We start from the raw sequence: 19566 nt of genomic DNA on the forward strand, positions 1-19566 counted from the left end.
AACTACGTACGCCCGCCTTTTAAGAGTTAGAGGATGAGCAGGGGAGTCCCAGGCTTTCAGCCTAGATATTTGATATGGAACATCCAAATTATGGTAATTGATAGCTCCTAAAACAAGAGACAGGTTAAGAGTCACGGTTACGCCAAACGGTAAACGTGAATTTGTACCACGTGACCAAGTTTTAACATTAAGCGTCGTTTACGGTTTATTACTTCTACTAAAAATAAGTTGTTTCACGCCAGATTTTTTTTTTTCAAAAGAATCGTTCTGCATATTTTTCATCTGCTTGTTTACTGTTCTGAGAAATTCTCAACTTGAATCTGACGTTTGCCGTTTGTCGTAAACGTGACTCTTAATCTCTCTGATGAGTGAAATTTAACGCTAACTGAGCCAGAGTTTTGCGCTCACTGTTTTAACTATCTTCCTCTACTGCTGTCAGGGTTGATTCGTTTGTTTGTTGTTTGGTTGTGAAATGGGTCGTCGGTTTATTCTTTAATCTAAAATTATATTTCGGAGCGACTTTGAAGGTTGCAGGCTTTAACAGTATAGGAAAACCCTTACGTAGCTTCATGGGTTTCAGAAGCTGCATCTAAAATGAGCTTTAGAAATTTTTTTCTGTTTCATTAAGATTTGGTTAAAGTTATTCCTAAAACACCACGTACTGTGGTGAACGTTTGTAGGATTTGAACCCCATCGTTTCGCGTTATCAGGTTCGTATATTTTCCGTGCCCAAATTTTAAAAAAAAATACAGTTCAAAGTTTACTCAGGCCTTTGAGCAAAAGAGATGCTGTCAGGAGTTCATCTATTATTAACACGGCATTTAACGTGAAGGAAGTTTTAAAGGTTTTAAGAAACAATTACTTGGCTTCTGAATAAAAAAATTGCTTTTGTTATGAATGTGTCATGAAATTTTTCATTATGTCTTATCTCATTTAGTGAAGAGTATTGCAGTCTAGTACAATTGAAGGCCGCCTTTTTTGCTTGCATGGACTGAATCAAGTGAATGCTGCGTAAATGTCATTGAAATTGCTTTTAAGGATTAGTGTGTTAGCATTGTAAAGTTTCCAACAATAAATTTTCTGTCTTCTTAGTCTTTTCACTATGTTTTTTGGAGAGCTGGAAAGCTCACCTAACTTGCATTGAACTTTCCTCGCTACGTGTTGAGCGACTAAGAGCGATACTACGTTAGTGTAGTGTTTTAAGATTTCCTTGCAGTGGTCAATTTTGGATGCTTAGAAAATACATAGGTTATTGTGGATGGAGAGAAAGTATTTTTCAGGCTCATTTTGCCAAAGTTGTGTGCATGGAAATGAAAGTCGGCTAGTTCAATACCCAGCCGGAAATAAATTGACTGCATTTCATCGTTTTAGCATCCAAGCTTATAGAGATTTATGTGCATTATTAACTACAGTTTGTATGACTCCCTGTCTTTCTATTTACTCTATTTACCTGTTTTTGACCCGTAGATAAGGAGGGGGGGGGGGGGGGTCTCCAAAAGGTTTTTTTTTTTTTCGGCCCTTCGGACATCAGTTTGGTCTAAAAATAAAGGAGGGAGCCGGGTCCCCCGGACCCCTCCCCTGGATCCGCCACTGTTTTCTTACAAAGCCGATCATTTCTAGCGAAAGCGTGAGGCCTCGTTGCTACACTTCTTGTGGAATGTAAAAAGTTTCACGCATGAGCCACGCTTCAAAAGTTTGACCAAACCTAAATGTGTTCAGTTGTCCGATTTTACATGTTCGTACCTACGTTTGCATGAAAGTAAAATGTCGACATCAATTGCAGAGAAATCGTAGTATGACTACAATAATTCTTTTAAAAGGGGGTCTTGCGCGCTGAGCGTTGCTTTTACTAGGTAAACTAGACTATTCATCAGACGACGCGAGAAGTAACAACTAAGAGAGGTTACCTGATAGTCAAAGATGGCACCAACTTCGCGCACTGCCTTCCATTAAAATGAGAGACAATTTGCTAAATGAGGCAATTATTACAAATAGGAAGGTAGAGGCTGTAATAACTACAACCCTTCATATGTCAATATAAAGACAAGTATTAAATCTATTACCTGCAGGTCTTGCATCAAATATATTTATTTGTTTCATTGCTTAAGCTGAACTGCTGTTTCTTGTTCTTATTTTGCTATATTTGGGTAATAACAAGTGGATTTTACTCAAAATATATATGAGCATTCAAATTTTTTGTTTGCCAGATATCTTTTCACAAATTAAAGTTGTTTTCACAAGTGCGATATCGTATTGCCTTGTGTAAATACGTACAGAATCATAATTTCAACGCTCCTAATAGCTCAAGAAATAAATAATTCACCGTATTGTCAAAAGGTGACAAAAATGACATGTTTTTTGTTTTTACCGATTCTTGCAATGTCTGCTCGACTTTCGAGACGGATTCTTTCGGGCACCAGGTTCACAGGTGAAAACTTTTAAAGTTTCGTAGCAGTAAAGAAAGAGGGAACAACTCCCTGAATATATCTCTTTTTCCATGTTTACTGGCGCGAAAATTACTCAGTTGGGAAATTAAGACGGAATCCATCAGGAAATTAAGTAATTTTAATTTTTAGTGGACAAAAACCTTGTACCAGAATAATTTAAACAATATTGCATTCTTTTTAACATTTTTCAAGGGCTAAAGATGTAATAAATCATCTGTAGTAACACCAAAAAAAAATATGGGAGCCCGAGAAAATGGATGTCAAATTTCACAAGAATTGTGATTACACAGGTAAAATTCTGAAAATTTCATGTGTAAGATATAATTTTGTGAAATTTGGCATTCATTTTCTCGGGCTCCCATAATATATATATATATATATATATCTAGGAAGTCTGTGTTTCGATTTTTCCGTAGTAGAGTGCTCGATACGCTAAAGTAGAGCGTGATATAAATATTGGAAGTAGGAAAAAAACTACACTTTCATCCCGACAAGCCTGTTTCGTGATCTCTCAAAGTATATAGTCGATGGTTATGAATATTCTTATCATTAAAATCCCCTGAAGAGTGAGAGATCACGAAACAGGCTTGTCGGGATGAAAGTGTAGTTTTTTTCCTACTTCCAATATTTATATATATATCTATATATATCTATATATATAGATACGTAGACTTGAACTAGGTCGAAAACATTTACTTGCTACTCAGAGTTTTATGCTTCATGAGAAGCAATCATCAGGCAACTGCCAAAAAGAAACAATACATGGTGTTTTACAGTGATTTAGAGTGATTTTGAAAAAAAAAAATATATATGATTTATTACTTCTTTAGAAATTGATAAAAATGTGAGAAAGAATGCGATATGCTTTAAATTAATCTGGTACAAAATTTATTACGACGGTATTGGCGGTGAAAATGTCAGTTGAAAAGTAAGTTCACTTTCAGTTTCAATCGCTTTTATTTATCCTTTTTCCCCCGTTTTTCAAATGTTGGCGAAATTTTCATGTCTCGAATTCTAAAGGACTGCACCCAAATCCTGAAAAAAAAAATCCTTGTGTTGTGATTTCGTCCTCCATAAAACGCGAAATTAGAAAGTCTCGCGCATTCATGGGATAAAAAATCGTGGTGCTCGTGCAAAGCTTTTCAGAAGTTGCTCTGTTGATTTTCCCGTTCTCGTTGCTGTCGTCGCCGTCGTCGTTGCTAAAGCTCCTTGTTATGTTACACTGTTCGCTCTCCTTTATGGATTCAGTTCCAGTTTTAAAACAATACTAACATTCTTCCAAATTGTCGTGACAGTCTTTGTCTTATACGCTGGTGGACGGCCTATTTCGAGCCACTCCCCGATACAGTCCTCTATGACTGGTGTAGTTATAATTAAATTTCGACCCTGCTCGCCATAGTGTCTCCAGTAGCTTAGTGGTTAGAGCATCTGAATTAGAACTCGGAGGGTCGTGAGTTCGCCGATTCTCTCCTGGAGCTCGGAATTTTTTCTGAGCTCTCTGGTCTTAGAATTCTAAAAATTATATTTTACAGTCTTGGTCTTGACCCAATACAGTCCTCTATGACTGGGTTCTGGTAGATATATTTGAATTTTCACCGTACTTGCCGTTGAGCCTCCGTAGCTCAGTGGTTAGAGCATTCGAACTAGAGTTCGGAGGGTCGTCAGTTCGATTCGCATCTAGAGCTTTTTTCTAAAGCTTTCTATTATTATTCTTCCAACTTATTTAAGTCATAAGAGACTTACTAGTATACAAAATTGGGCTTCCAGTGTAATAATCATTTATTGGAAAACTTCGTTATCTTCGTATTTACTGGCAAGTCTCTCTCACCATTTGTGGTTGTTTTTCGCAAATTTTATTTTCATTTGAACAGCATTAGCTAAGATAAGCATTGAGATAAAACTTATTAGAGTGACAATTCGTTTGTTAATGTTGATGCACTTGGGGCTCAAATATGGGAGGGGTTTTGTTTAAGGTAGAACTGCTTTCGGTAACAAGATTTTAAAAATAATCACCATTCTCATTATTAATCTATTTTGCTTGATTTTCTAACACTGTATGTTACATCATTAATTTACATTATAATAAATCAAAGTTTCTGTAGAAGCTATCCAGTTTCTCCCTTTTCTTTTTCTAAGCCCTTGGCTGAGTGATTACTTTTGTTGACTAACTCGATGCTATGCGATTGAGAATTTGAGCGGCCTCTGGGTTCCGATAGGCGTGAACTGCAGTACAGCATTCTCTTCATCTTTTCTCTGAATCGATGGTTGATCAGCGCGTAAACAAATGGATTGACTGCGCAGTTGAACATGATGATGGTGTGAACAATAGGAAATATGACGGGACTAAACTTAAGGCTGTTTGTTTCCTCGACGGCGTGTATCATTATATCTGGGAGCCAAGTGATACCAAATATGGTACTGACTGTTATAATCATTAAGGTCACTCGCTTTCGTACCTTCAGCACACCCTGCGTAAGAAATAAAAAAACACATTTACAGGTTGTAGTAACATTCGCTGTTTCAGAAAAACACTTTGTAACGAAGCAAGATATACCTTGGGACTGTGTCGGCCAGCTTTGCTCTAGCTAAGTGCACCTATCGCGCTAGGCTTTCTGCCTGGCACCTCGCATACTCGCCTCTGGAGGAGGCAGCGTGGCCGAGTGGTCAGCGTTTTGGGCTCGCAATTCGGCGGTCCCGGGTTCGAGTCCCACTCTACCCACATGCTAGATTTGCTCTCGGTCGTCTCCAGTTTAGATCCTAGGCCACGTTTGTGAATGGCCAACTGGTTGCCTCTAGCCTGCGAGCAGGCTCATTTGTTTGAGCTAGCTCAGGTAGAGTTTTGGCGGCCCCTCGCGTGAGGAAAAGTAACCTCTGATGCATTTGAGTATAACAGCTGCACGTGCAACTTCCTGTCATTATCTTTACATTTGCTTTGCTCCTATTGGATAGTATCGACACAACGAAAGGGGCGAAACTGAAAAACCAATAGCCCGCGTGCAGGCTCACTTTTCCTGGCGCGATGGCGGCAAAATTTTTTCCGGATTAAGCACAAGTGAGCCTGCTTGCAGGCAAGGTAGTCTCTAATACCATTTTCTGCACTGAAGCACCAACTCCGCTCTATGGCCATTCTCGTCCCCAGAGCCCTTCGTTTCTTGGTCACGTGGTCGGGAAACGAGGGGCGAAGCAGCCGTTACCGGATGTCAGAAAATTTCTGACATCCGGTCGCGCATGTGCAAAAGTTACAAATATCACTGCTAATGCTCATAAAGGATTTTTGTCCCTCACCGCTCTAATGGGGGAAAAATTTTATTTCCTGAGCTCTCCCTAGAGAGTGGCTTCTTTGGGATGTTTTGAAATGCACCACTTCACTCAACTTGGATGCACTGATAATCTGGAGAATTTGAAGAACACAGTAACAGAGACCGGCTGAACACACTGTTTGTTTACAGAACTGAGACAATTAATCGGTAGACTATCGTGTGAGTTATGTGAAAGCAATATCGCGAAGATCGATATAATGCGGGAAAAAGTCAATCTAAAAAGGTATCTTGTTCCATGTCCTGCAACTGCTATCTTACTTCAAAATGCTTTTTGAAACGAAACCATTCATGTGTTGTGTTAGGAGAGTAAAATATATATTTCATTTCACTCGAGCTGGCTGTGTGTTTTCCTATGTTTATTTCCTTTTGTGGCGTCGCATGTCGTGGTTTTAATTTTGCCCAAGAGCTTTTGTGTACAACACGTGTTAGACAACCGAAGGATTTACGTCGAAATAATTAAAACAATATTAATCATTTTACCGACCCAGGAGAAGTGACAGTCTAATACACCTCCATGGACTCGTTCCATGGGCTTCCATGCATGGCAACTTTATACAGTACTGAGTGAATCAAATTCCAGTTCAGAACTTGAACCCCAGTTTCCTAACCCTAATCTTAAAACTTCTGGGTCATTTGGTGTTTATGGAGGCCATTCAGTGTTCCGCTAAAAGGGTTTATCCTCCCTAAAGACTTCAGGTATCATCTTCTAACTAAAAATCATCAATAATTTTGCTGTCAGATTCAGAAAATCATTAATACCTGAAAAATGTTGATTGTGTAGTGACCAATCACCATAATGTTTAGTACACATGCACGACCAAACCTCAAAATCGCAAAGTAATTACCACTGCTGTGTGAGGTTTTGTTTTCTCACCCCTTATTAGCTTTTTCTTTGCAATGCAATAGCATTGCTAAATAATGTTTGGTGTTCATGGTTTTGTAACTTTCACAGTATAGGTGAGCTCTAGTCACCTCTGTTATAGGGGTATCAACAGTTATATCTACCTTTGATTACCGTTTACTAATAAAAAGTGTTTCCCAGGACCCTAGTTTAGTAGGAAGTGATGGTAATTATGCAAAATGCATCCAGAGAGAAACCTGTATAAGTATCACTTATGAGCTCATGAGTTACACATCTTTGTAAGGGGTTTCAAGGGTTTTTTTTCTTAGGGGAGGGCTTACAACCAGGAACATTTTTTCTTGTTCACTGGTAAATCAGGGCCTATAACTGGGGGGCTTATAAGTTGGGGGAAAGGCTTAAAAGCAGTAGTTTATACCTGTGCCAGACATTCAGGTTTTGGGGAAGGTGCAAAGAGAACAATTAAAACTGAAAAAAACCCTGCTTTTTAAATGCTCTACTTCTCATTATCTGAATACCTAGAATGGGTTATCATAAGCTATATAGCTGTACTTTCTTATCTGGAACAGTGAAATGTAGAGTGACATAAGCACTGTATATAGACTGTATGCTTTAAGAGATCCCCCCGTTAAGAAGTACACTTTGAGTAACACACAACCCAAAAGCATTTTCTTGGGTAGCTGCTCTCATCATGTTTTGAGACTGGAGTGCAAGACCTGCAAGGTTTGAAATTGGGGATAGAACTTTGGATCAGGCCTGAAGTAGGATAGTGAAAATCACATAGTTTGGTCAAAATTTGGCAAGGCAAGAAACATACTGTGGGGTGAATCTGAACTGAGTTTTAGGGGATAGTGCCCAACCCCCAATCCTCACCCTCTGCAGTTGTATTGAAACTGAATGTGGTTCTTTATAAAGTTAAAGTACAATATCTGCTCACAGGTTTTGATAATGTATAATTTTTTAGCCCTTAAAATTCATTATTTTGTGTTATAACATGAGGCCTCCAACTAGGAAAAAGGTTTAACCAGAACTGAATCATTGACCAGTGGAAGCAAGTTTCAATTTGGCTCATCATTATTTGTCAATAACCAAGTAAACTAAGGTGCCCTATGCTTCAGTAAGCCAATGCTGTGTGCAAGCTCAAGGAGGGGTGGAGAGCAGGTGGTTAGGATTGGCGAGTAAACTATGATATTACTGTTGATCAAGCTATAATGTTATCCACCCTATCAAAGGTGACATACTGCAAAATCCAATTGTTATCATCAACAACCACTCACCCCACTATGATGCAAAATAGACTACTCTAGGCTGTTGTTCATTTATCATTTTATTTATTAAGAGTACATCCACGATACAACCAGGCAGGGGCGGCACAAGCCATCTAACTGATTTCGATGAAACTTGGCCAGTTTGAAGGGGTCCACCCAAAACTACTTCACTGTAAGATTAAGGAAATTTAGTCGAAACCGGGGGGAGTTGACCGCCCCCTTGTTTTTTTTTAAAAAAAAATGACCAAAAAACGCCTAAAAATTGGTCAAAAGTATTAAAGCTCTACTGCTAAAAGAATTCCATCAAATCTTTTCATATTTTCAGTGAATGTTATCCTACCCAAAGACAATTTATTGTAACTGTTTCGTTCTTCTACGACAAGTTCCTATAACACAAGTCATCTCAGCCAGGACCCCCCGTCTTACCCAACAGTGAAAACTGTTGAAATATTCAAAGTTTAGGCCAAAATATCTCCAATGCCGGAGCATGCTTTAGAAAACGGAGCATACCGTCTAGAAGGCGGGACTTCATACTAACAATATTTGCAAAAAAAATCTTTGGGCACTCATTTAATTATTCCACAGGGAGACTGCAAACACGTCGTCCACCACAGGGTACCAGTGTCAATTTTGTTTTCATTATAACACGCTAATTCGGTAATTATCGCACAGCAACGGACAGACAATGCCACAAAATGATTACACGCCATACACTTACATGAAATAGAACCATTTCTATCTAATTGCCTAAATAAAAAAAGGGCCCACCACAGGGTACCCACGTCAATCTTTTTTTTCCCTTTCATTATAGTGCGCTAATTCGGTAATGATAACGTAGCAACAGACAGAAAATGCCTCAAAATGGTTACACACTATAAACGTTAATGAAATTGAACCAGTTCAAAAGCTTTAGTTTGTTCTAAGCCATGAAAATAAGAATCGGCGGCCTTATGATGACCTCTATTATTGTATAAGTGAACTTCGTGACGAAATTTACTCTTCGCTAAGTCAAACACCTGAGTCACAGAACACTATCAAAATGCTTACATTGTCTGTATTTGAACTTTAGAATGATTGTATAATAAAATTTGCTTTTGTTCGTCTGGTAAAGGAATAGTACAATTGCTTGAAACTTGCACGCCACATTGCATCTTGGAACAGAAACGTTATGCAAAAGAATTCCCTTTTCTGAAAATAAATTGATTTGCTTGTGACTCAAGTCGGTTGCCTAATACGCCTGAAAAGGAGAAAAAAAGGAGAAAACTTCTTTTTTTCTAATCCCTGGAAATTACTTCCTGGCAAGCGCATACATCTTTGTAATTTGATAGCTTGATTCGATTTTCCATAATAACTACAAACAGAACAAACGTTCGCTTTAAAAATACAAATTGACGCGAACGAATTGAGTTGTTTTGTTTTCTTCTTTAAAAACGGAGTTTTTACATGTATAAAGGTTTGGCGATCGTAAATGTTGAATTCGGGCTTAGGGTATGTAATAGACCTAACAGCCCAGTGTTGAGATTCACACGCTTTCTATAAATAGACCGTTGATTGGAAAAAGCGTACACGCGCATGGATATTTCAAAGTGTTCCTCACATGCGCCGATCGGTTAGAGGTATAGGATGTAGAGGTGAAAAGGTCTCTCGTTAAAAACGATGTCGCAGTTTTCGTGCACTGTACCAGTGAGTGTGACGTATCAAGTAGATACCCCGATCGTACACAGTTTTTTCCTTTGAATTCTTGCGTCAGTGATGTAAAGGCGCACTTGAGAGAATTGCAAACAACACAATCATGTGTAGCCTCTGAGAGAGAGAGCTGATACTTGCTCGTGTCGGTTTGTTTGACGAGGAGGGTAAGGATATGGTTATTTTCCCAAAGCATCGCGTTTTACTTGGAGTAAAGTATTGTCCTTCAAGAAAATGCCAGCATCCGCTTCATGGTCGCCGTAAGGGTAAAGTATCCAGAGGGGTGAACTTGAAAATGTCGAAAGTGATAAAGGAAACGTGGGACGTTTTGGTTCCCGTAGGCTCAGGTAAGCGTGATCACTGAAGGTAAATACGGTACTTATACATGCTTTGCTTTCTTGATGATTTAGCCTCATGTAAGGGAATCAAGACAGGGTTCCAATCACTGTATTCCAGTATTTGTCAGTGGAACTTGGGTTCTTTTTCAATCATTAGTGGGATTCCGGATTCCACTAGCCAAATTTTTCTAGGATTCCGGAATCCGGATTCCTTCACATGGGGCAAATGATTGACTAATACACAAGTTTAGTCAATTGTTTTATTAATATTTTCACAAGTGGGAAAGGAGTTTTTTTTACTTTCTTTTTTTTTGGCGGGGGTGGGGGGAAGGATGGAAGATCTTGTAAGAAATTAATTATAAGTTATAGGGTATGATATTTATTTCGCAAAAGAATAACAAACAAACAAACAAATAAGCGATTGTGTGGTGAATTTTGATCTACAAGAGTTTTAATCTATTTTTAAATTTACCAGGTCAATTTGCCCTTCCGTTGTTTTCCTTTTTGTATCTTAGCTAGTTACGTTCTAACGGTAGCCTATAGTTATAGGTTCCTGCTTCTAATCGGTCATTTTTCCCCAGGAGGGGCGGGGGATAGGGCAATTCTCTCAAAAGCTACAGTGATTATACAGATTTTTTTTTTGCGAAACCTCAGGGCCAGGCCTTTTAATATAGAGCCCGGTGTCAATTAAGAATGAGTGTTCTAGAACGGGGCGTGAAAATAAGCGCCTCACTGAAAAATTATCAGATTTCTGTTTTAAATCCGCACTGAAATTGCCGCTAATTATACATATACTGATGGCTTACGCTGGCCCACCACATCGCGCGGACTTCTAGCATTTTCTACAGCACTAATCACTAATACTTCCAACAGGCCTAGGGCCCTCTTTTGACTAGGAATGGCGGCACAAACCTATTTAGAATCTAGCTTGGTTAAATCCCTCCCTCTAGGAAATATTAGAATGCCTAAATGGATGCAGGCAAGCCGTTTATTGCTTGGGAAAAGTTCCAAACAGTTTGTTCTATCCAGCCTGTTAGCACGAACTAACAAACTATAATGCTACCAAAACTCATTTTAGGTTTATTCTTGTACGCAGGGGTTTGTAGACAAAGCCGTGGTGACCATGTAAGAACTGTAGGTTCTACTGACGCGGATTCCGAAGTACAAGATCCCGGACTGGCGTCCACGTCTCACCGAGAGCCTCAGATTCACGAACCTTCATGTTCTACGGAGTCCGCAGAGGAAATAGTAGAGCCACCACAGTTACTACCGCCTGCTACAGAAGAATCAGAACAATTGTCTGCTACCCCTGTCCTTCACGTAAGATTCCAAGAAGATCTCATTAGTGAGGTAAGTTCTTCTTCGGCAGTGTGTGAATGAGTTTACTGATTTCAAAGGGGCGGGACGTTTGCGTCACTTGCTTTGTAATCGTTGTCATAGTCCACTGATCTTTAGAACAAATCAGGAAAGGAGGGAGAGGGGTCGTTGTTGCTTGATGTATTGGGCATAATGTTGGTTCTCACACTAATTTGCATAGACTCTGAATAAAATCGGAATAATTCGTTAAAATTGGCTGTTATACTGAGAGTCACTATATGGTTGAGTCATAAAATTTTCTCCTTTCAAAGAATGCCTGTCTTCGAGTATGCTTTGCGGTCGTGGTTTCGAATGTTGCTCACTCTTATTTATGGAACTTCATTTGAAGCATAAAGCGCGGAATTTTATAAAATATAATCATCAATAACTCGTAACAATTACTATTCAAAGCTCATTCTACTCCTGTTATTAATCTTAGAGAGGTTTGAGCAGATTCATGTAGCGTTCAAACCAAGCCAACGGGCGCAAAGCATACCGGCTAACAGGAATTCTTTAATGTAAAACTTGTGCACGCTGACTATACGGTAATAATAATGCCAAACTGATGGAATAATTAGATATTTCCTAGATACAGCTTTTTTCTCTTCCAGCATAGCGATCGCGACTCAGACCCCAGCGACCGCCATTCAGACGCTTTGTCGCGGACGTCGTCTGGATCCCAGGAGTCTCTTGGCGCAGCAGAGACGTCGGCAGAATGGCAGCCCACCCCTCAAAAACGGCACCGCCTTTACTACCTTAATAATTTCCTCAAAATGGCTACTGAAGGCAGGGTCAGCCCGGTGAGGTCACAGTGCCAATGTGACGTTCTTACTATGTCATCCAGAACCCAGCGCTACTACCGGAAAAAAGCGGAGCAGACTATCGAAGGCGTGATTGAATCCATTGCCCCTGGCAACGCCTCCTGGCTCTACCCCCAAGTCATGCAACGGCGGATTCGTTTACAAGCGGCCGAGGGTATAGTCGAAGACACGCTGGTTGCCAAACTGGTGATTCTGTATGAGGAAGCCGCCAATTGGTACACGAGACAGCAGATCCTGTTGCTTTTCGTGAACGACTACTCGAAGAGCGAGCTATTGGCTTTGATTCCGGGTCTCTCAAAATGGAGAATCGACGAGGCAAGGAAGCACGCTTTCCAAACTAAGCCCGGGCAACCCATTGACCCACCAAGGATCACCAGATGCCGTTTGGATGCTGTGAAAGTTGACCATGTCATGGTAAAAAATGCTTTACTATTATGATTTTCAGACACGTACATATATCCACTTATTTGATGAATGCAGTCAAAACTGACAACGCAGGCTGTTATCACTGCGCATTTCTTCTTTTCAGTCTTCCAAGCCTTGAATAGCGAATTGGTGTTCGCATAGCTCGTTATGACTTTAGTGAGGCCCAAGCTGGGAAAGACATATTTGACCGCCGAGCCGCCGCCTTGAAGAGCCACATTAGGCGCTACATTAATGAAGGCAATGACGTCAAGACAGCAAGTGACATGAAAGCTGCTATTGACTCTCATGGGGGCGTCAAAGGCTGCTACTCAGTGGTGTGCAAGGTTGACGAAAGACTGGTCCCAAAACATGACCAAGCACTCGCTGAGTGGCATACAGTCTTTGAACAACTTCGTGTTCACTGAAAGTGGAGAGATGATCGCTTGGCGGGCCTACAATGTCGGACCCGGAAAGGTCTTTTCCGCGGCGTCGCTAGCGCGTCTAGGTACCCCTCAAGGCCCGACAAACTTACAAGTTCTCCAGGCATTCAATAGTCCTGACATACTGACTGGTGTCTTCCGTGCATCTTCCAGCACGCAAGAACAGCAGCCCGTAGCACCTCCAATGGACCCTATAGCCGTAGAACGGATTCAGCTTGAAGAAGAAGAGCGTGTGGCCTTTGGCTGCCCAGAGGAGGGTTGCATAAAAGTTTACCAAAGTCACAGCAGCCTTCAGCGTCACCTCGATGCCGGGAAACACCTTCTCGCGTTAGAGAGAGAGTCCACGTACGACGTGATAAAAAAAAAGTGGACAGAGACCTGCAAGTCAATTTCTGGTAGCTACGTGGAAGCAGCTCAGCTGCCCACATCTGCATCCGCCTCAGTTTCCCATAGCCAGTCGGAAGACCCGCTGCCAACAGCTGACATGGGCTGGGCATTAAAAAAGACCAAGAAGTCTGTTCATTTCGCCACTAAAGTGCGCAAATTTTTGCGTGAAGTCTTCCTTCAAGGAGAGGACACCGGGAATAAAGCAGCGGCTGAGGATGTAGAAGCACGAATGAGGTCCGTGCGAACCGCTGAGGGAACGAAGGTATTTACCAAAGACGAGTGGCTGACATCTACCCAGATCTCCAGATATTTCAGAAGAATGGCCGCATTAAACAGGAGTGGGGGTCTTCATAGAAGAGAGGAGGTGAGGCCAGCGCCAACAGAACCGGTACCCGAGGGAGGAGAAAGCGAAGATGAGGAGAAAGACCCATATGAGGCTGAAGCTCCCCTTATCAGAACACGGCTTCAAATCAGGAGGGAGCTACAACTGTAACTTTACTTTCGATGGGAGTGTTTGTCTGTTTGATTATATCTATTTTGACTTTTGTCTTTGATAGTTCTTACAAAGGACAGTTCTTTAGGGCACAAGTCACAAAAACACGCAGTTGATTTTGTTTTCAGTATAGCAAGGTCTTTCTGATAAAGTTTTCTGCATCAAGATGCAATGTGGCGTGCAAGTTTCAAGCAAATGTATTATTCCTTTATTAAATGAACAAAAGTCAGTTTCATTATACGATTATTCTAACGTTCAAATACAGACAATGTAAGCATTTTGATGGAGTTCTGTGACTCTCGTGTTTCACTTAGCGATGAGTAAGTTCCGTCACGAAGTTCACTTATACAATAATAGAGGTCATCATTAAGCCGTCGATTGTCATTTTCATGGCTTAAGACAAACAAAAGCTTTTGAAATGGTTCAATTTCATTAAATTGTATAGTGTGTAACCATTTTGCTGCATTTTCTACCTGTTGCTATGTCTTTATTACCGAATTAGCGAGTTATGATGAAAAAAAAAATGAAGTGGGTATCCTGTGGTGGGCCAAGTTTTTTTTAATTTAAGCTATTAGATAGAAATGGTTCTATTTCATCAAAGTGTATGGTGTGCAACCATTTTGTGGCATTATTTGTCTGTTGCTGTGCCATAATTACCGAAGTAGCGCGTTATAATGGAAAAAAATTGACGAAAGTACCCTGTGGTGGACAACGTGTTTGCAGTCTTCCTGTGGAATAATTAAATGAGTGCCCAAAGATTTTTTTGTAGATAATGTTAGTATGAAGTCCCGCCTTCTAGACGGTATGCTCCGTTTTTGGAAGCATGCTCCGGCATTGGAGATGTTTTGGCCTAAACTTAGGATATTTCAACAATTTTCACTATTGGGTGAGAGGGGGGGTCTTGGCTGAGATGACTTGTGTCATAGGAACTTGTCGTAGAAGAACGAAACAGTTACAATAAATTGTCTTTGGGTAGGATAACATTCACTGAAAATATGAAAAGGTTTGGTGGAATTCTTTTAGCAGTAGAGCTTTATACTTTTGACCAATTTTTTAGGTGCTTTTTGGTCATTTTTTTTAAAAAAAACAAGGGGGGTGGTCAACTCCCCCCGGTTTCGACCAAATTTCCTTAAACTTAGAGTGAAGCAGTTTTGGGCAGACCCCTTCAAACTGGCCAAGTTTCATCGAAATCAGTTAGATGGCTTGTGCCGCCCCTGCCTGGTCCTTTCGTGGATGCACTCTTAACATCTCAGCTGTCCCTGACATCGTCAAAAAATCTAGACCAGTTTTCACATAATGTATGCCTAGTATAAACAGGCAAGTTTTTTTGTATTTTACAATTCTTAAACCAAAAAGGTTGCGAACATTGTGCTACCCTATGTAGTGATCAGATAACATAATTATTTATCAAGAAAAATTGTGCAAAAGCTGCTTCTTTGTTAACTGTTCATCAGTTATAAATAACCCCAGAGAGCCCCTTGTTTATCTTTGTCTAAATGCTACACGACTGGAAGCCAAGCAAGGACTGTTAGGATGAGAATATCTTCTCGCAAAACATTTGTAACAAGTCGGCCACATAGCCTTTCCTTTCACAGCCCAATTCTTACTGTTAAGATAAAAATTAAAAGAAAGCCTCCGAATTATCTAAGCATGATTTAAGCATTAATTAAGTGGACGAAAACGTGGATTGGAAAGAGTACTTGCTCTATCCTCTTTACACAATTAAAAAATTGCCTTTTGCATGCAGCCCAAAATAATTCATAAGCAATTCAGTTCTGGCTTTGTGCACTGCCATCAGTGGTCTAATGAAATAAAGGCATGTAGCAAAATATTATCTTGACCTTAGTATAGCAAAGGAGATGTTCATTCAGCAGAAAATACAATAAATTAAAAAGCACACTAATGTAGTCGGAGCTTGATTTCCTTTCCTACTGTAGCACCGATGAATATCCAGAGGAATTAGAAAAACTGATTAGTCTAATTAATAACGCCATACAAGTACAGTATTAACGAGCAAGGAGCAACAGTAAGAGCTAACTAACCATTACTCCTCCCTTCAGTTTCCCAGAAGATGCGACGGTCGAGACAGGGGCAAAGTTTAAATTAGCGCACACCGAAGGCAATACTTTCTTTGTCAAGGCTCGTTGTCTTCGTAGAAACTTCTCAAACTTTATCTGCAATTCTCTTCTTCACTGCTATTGCATATAAACAAAACAGGATTGTCGCAATCAACGAAACTTAGACACTGATTTTATGTTTGCAGGTCGAGAGGGCACTAAGTAAAATGTTATACGCAGTAGATTATACTTTTAATTTGCTTTGCGCATTCAGTTGCCTTCAGCCAATGAAAAAATTCGTATTTTCCGTTGCGTCCAGAGCCACTGGTCGGTTACAAATTAAGCCGAGTGGCTCTGGGGACGAGAATGTTCTATGGCCATTACATTACGCATGCGCATAACCATATCACCCCGGCAGGGTCAGCCATGAACAGCTGTTTCGTCCTCATTATTACTAATCAGCTGGCATAGTCCCAGGCAAGAGGTCTCACTTTTTATGCTAAGAGAGAGAAGGGCGACTGCCCATCCCATTTATTTTCATTTCTAATGGGCAACTGATGTTACAAATTTGTATGAGAAACTAACTGATGGATACTAGGGTGTTACGAAGTCAGGGACTAGGCTAGTAGGAGGACTAAGTTTTCAACAAATGCACTATATGTTTACCACTGAGCGAACGTAAAATATCACTGCAGGCCCAAGACTGGGAGAAGGCATCTAAATCTTTATATTTATAAGAATAACGAAAATGTTTAATGCTAAAACGCTCTTTGGTGAGTAGACGTGAGAAATTCTGTAGATTGACAGTTCGACGTTTGTGGACCGGTATATTGCGGACAGTCCATATAGTATAAGGTGTAAAATTAAATAAGATAGTTACACATTCGAGTGAGGAGATCAATTTGGTACAAGTGTGGCTTACAGCATAAAGTGCGATCTACCAAATATAAAACAACTTTCCTAAACCTCCGTCATTTTAAAATTTCTGTGTTAAATTTTATCTAAATCATCTCTAATACAGCCGAGATATAAGCGTTTTAAAAGAAATGGCGTAAGCCAAATTTTGCCTTCTGAATTTATTCATAGATAGGTGTCCCCCGCGAGCTTAACCCTAACCTCTGTTACCATTGAGAAATATTTGAATATCAGTTCTGTCACAAGGTGTGTCGTCGACCATTTTCTTATTGGGATTGGTATATATTTGAATAATAAAACAAGCATTTTTTAAGTATCATCTTTGTTACAGATATATATTAATTAAACCCTGGAACAGTATCGGACAAACAGTACCAAATAGTTAACAAGTAAACAAAAGAAAATATCATTCCCATAAAGCAATTTGTTTTCCCCCACAAAATTTTGCATGACATCGTTTTCAATTTTTTTTGAGACTGGCGACCGTACTTTAAAAAAAATTAAAAACAAACTTTGGAAAAATATTTGGGGAAAACAAGGTGCGTTATTGGGAATATGAATCTAGCAGATAGTGCGTAGTACTCCGCTATCTGTTCCAAGGGAAAGTAAAATCACTCTAGCTATTAAGACAGAAGTATAATCAGAAAGAATATTGCATAAGCTCTACTAAATCTCATCAGAGGAGCTTAAGCCTAAGCGTTTCTATGTATTAAGGTTTTGATATGTGACAAAAATCTACCTTCTGTCGATGTGTGAGATGAACGTTGTTGCTCCTGGTCCACAAGGAGTACAAGACTCTGGAATATAACCCAATCATCACCGCAATCGAAATAACAACCATGGAAAACCATAAGAAAAAAGAACCTTTGCGTAGCCAATTTTTGTAGGAGGGCTGCCTCTTGGTGCAGAACTTTGATTCGCGTTTTCTGAATTCATTGTCTAATGCCATGTTTATAACTCCCGGGATTTGCAAAAATAAAGAAAAGACCCAAAAACAAGGTATAATGATCTAGGAATGGAATATAAAAACAACATTAGATTAAATCGAACTCTGCTAAGAATTTACATTTTCAGTTATTTACAAAGCTTTTACTTTGTGCTGTGCCACAAGTGAAAAAGTAGGAGCGAGGACTGGATTGAGACGGAAGTAAATATTAAGTAGTGAGGAGTACGATTTAGTTCACTTAACCCTCTCGGCCAAAAGCTAAGGCATGATGTTTCATGTGTGTGAAAGACTTGTTTTAGTTGTCTGCCGTTGCTGTTCATACTATACTGGATATCCGGTATAGTTAGAATATAGCCATAATCAAAGATACTCTACGGTAATTCACTTCAGTACATCTTGTTGCACTTGGTTAGGGATTCTTATAATTTCCCTATTTTATGCGCTGCTAATGCTAACTTAAATTCCTGATTTGAGTTGAATGATCATTCTTTGAATTTTTTTTCAACTTACTCATCTTCGTTATGCATTTACCAAACTGCGCTGGCTTATTGTTGGGTGCTGAAACTGCAACATACCTTCAGTCTTCGCATGGTAAATTTTCCTTTGCCGCCAACAGGGTATATAACGCTTAAGTATCGTTCCGTGGCAATAGCAACCAGAGTTAAGACTGAAGAAAACGCCCCGACCCATGTAATGGTTCCCTGTGCTATGCAAAAAACCTTGCCAGTCACTCCCCCTGGGCGACTGTTAGTGTGTCCCAACACCACGCCTGCTAAACTGGACGTTGAATAGATGATATCCGCTACCGCGAGGTTCACCAGTAAGTAATCTATGGGATTTCTGTGAAATGAAATGGTAAAGTTACTCAACGCATTGTAACGTGGTATATCACGGCATTTATCGAAAATGGCGATAAGAGGCGAAAGATTGGAAAGGAAGCAACCACAATTTTCACCCCCTCCCCCCCCAAAAAAAAGATTAAGTTAAATTAAATAAAAAATTGGAAAATTGGGAGTTAAAAGTTTTAAAAGGTGATTGCTTGGCGAAAGAAAGATAGGTTTGGTGGGAGTTTCGAAAAATCTGGGGTTCTATAAATTGGGATTATCTACTGTTTATTTATAAGTCGTTCGCCTTTCTTTTCATCAGTCGGACACGTAAATGACAATAAAGTGGCATTAAGTGGTTAAGGGGAGTTGAAAGTATCACTCCATAGCTTTCTACAGGGCGACCATGTATTTACCTCATGTCTCGATTCTTCTTAATAACGGCACAAACAAAAGAGTTTCCGGCGATGCTTGTGATGATAAGCACTGTCGTTACTATTGTCACAGCAGTTTCAGTGGATTCCCACATGACTTTGTCTGTGTTGGTCGCGATAACTGAAATTAGAAGAAATATGTATTTTGCTAAGGACATTCCCATAACCTTTTTCACAAAAAGAATTTTCAGTGGCAGCTTCCTTCTCCTTTCTCAGAGTTGGGCAACCAACGGTGTTGCTCGAGTAAAAAATTTAGATTGAAGTTTCTTGTGTTCCACTTACTACAAACTTTTCGGAGCTTTGCTTTATGCCTGGTCACGCTTTTAGTCATACCCCGGCCCCGTTCCAAAAACAACCTAGTTGTACGTAGCCTCCCACACAGGCGTTTTTAGGGGAACTCGTTTCCCATTGTTTTATAATCGTAGTAAGTGACCAATTAACAGTTTTGAAATAAATTGTTGGCAGGCAAAACACGACTCATAAGCTCTTTGTAGGGTAAAAACGTGGCCCCAGAGTTATCTTTTTCCTTCTTTGTTTTTCGTCGCTAATTTTATGCAGTGCACGGAGTAT

At 39.9% G+C, this 19566-nt stretch overlaps 1 protein-coding gene across 1 annotated transcript; it reads right to left on the bottom strand.

Moving 5' to 3' along the window:
* Positions 1–4465: 4465 nt before the first annotated feature.
* LOC140938158 (allatostatin-A receptor-like) lies at positions 4466–19122 on the bottom strand. Its single transcript, XM_073387683.1, has 4 exons — positions 18979–19122; positions 18314–18578; positions 17532–17801; positions 4466–4915 (listed from the first exon to the last, which is right to left on the bottom strand). The coding sequence occupies exons 1-4, from the start codon at positions 19089–19091 to the stop codon at positions 4553–4555; spliced, it is 1011 nt and encodes a 336-aa protein (XP_073243784.1). The 5' UTR covers positions 19092–19122; the 3' UTR covers positions 4466–4552.
* Positions 19123–19566: the final 444 nt, after the last annotated feature.

The sequence above is a fragment of the Porites lutea genome, chromosome 1 (assembly GCF_958299795.1).
Source record: "Porites lutea chromosome 1, jaPorLute2.1, whole genome shotgun sequence".
Taxonomy (NCBI): domain Eukaryota; kingdom Metazoa; phylum Cnidaria; class Anthozoa; order Scleractinia; family Poritidae; genus Porites; species Porites lutea.

Excerpts from the sequence above, each read along its gene's own strand:
- LOC140938158 (XM_073387683.1), bottom strand. The coding sequence starts at position 19,091 with ATGTGGGAATCCACTGAAACTGCTGTGACAATAGTAACGACAGTGCTT. Across the intron at positions 18,579-18,978 it reads AAGAAGAATCGAGACATGAG|AAATCCCATAGATTACTTAC; the intron begins GTAAATACATGG and ends TTCATTTCACAG. Across the intron at positions 4,916-17,531 it reads ATCTCACACATCGACAGAAG|GGTGTGCTGAAGGTACGAAA; the intron begins GTAGATTTTTGT and ends TTTCTTACGCAG.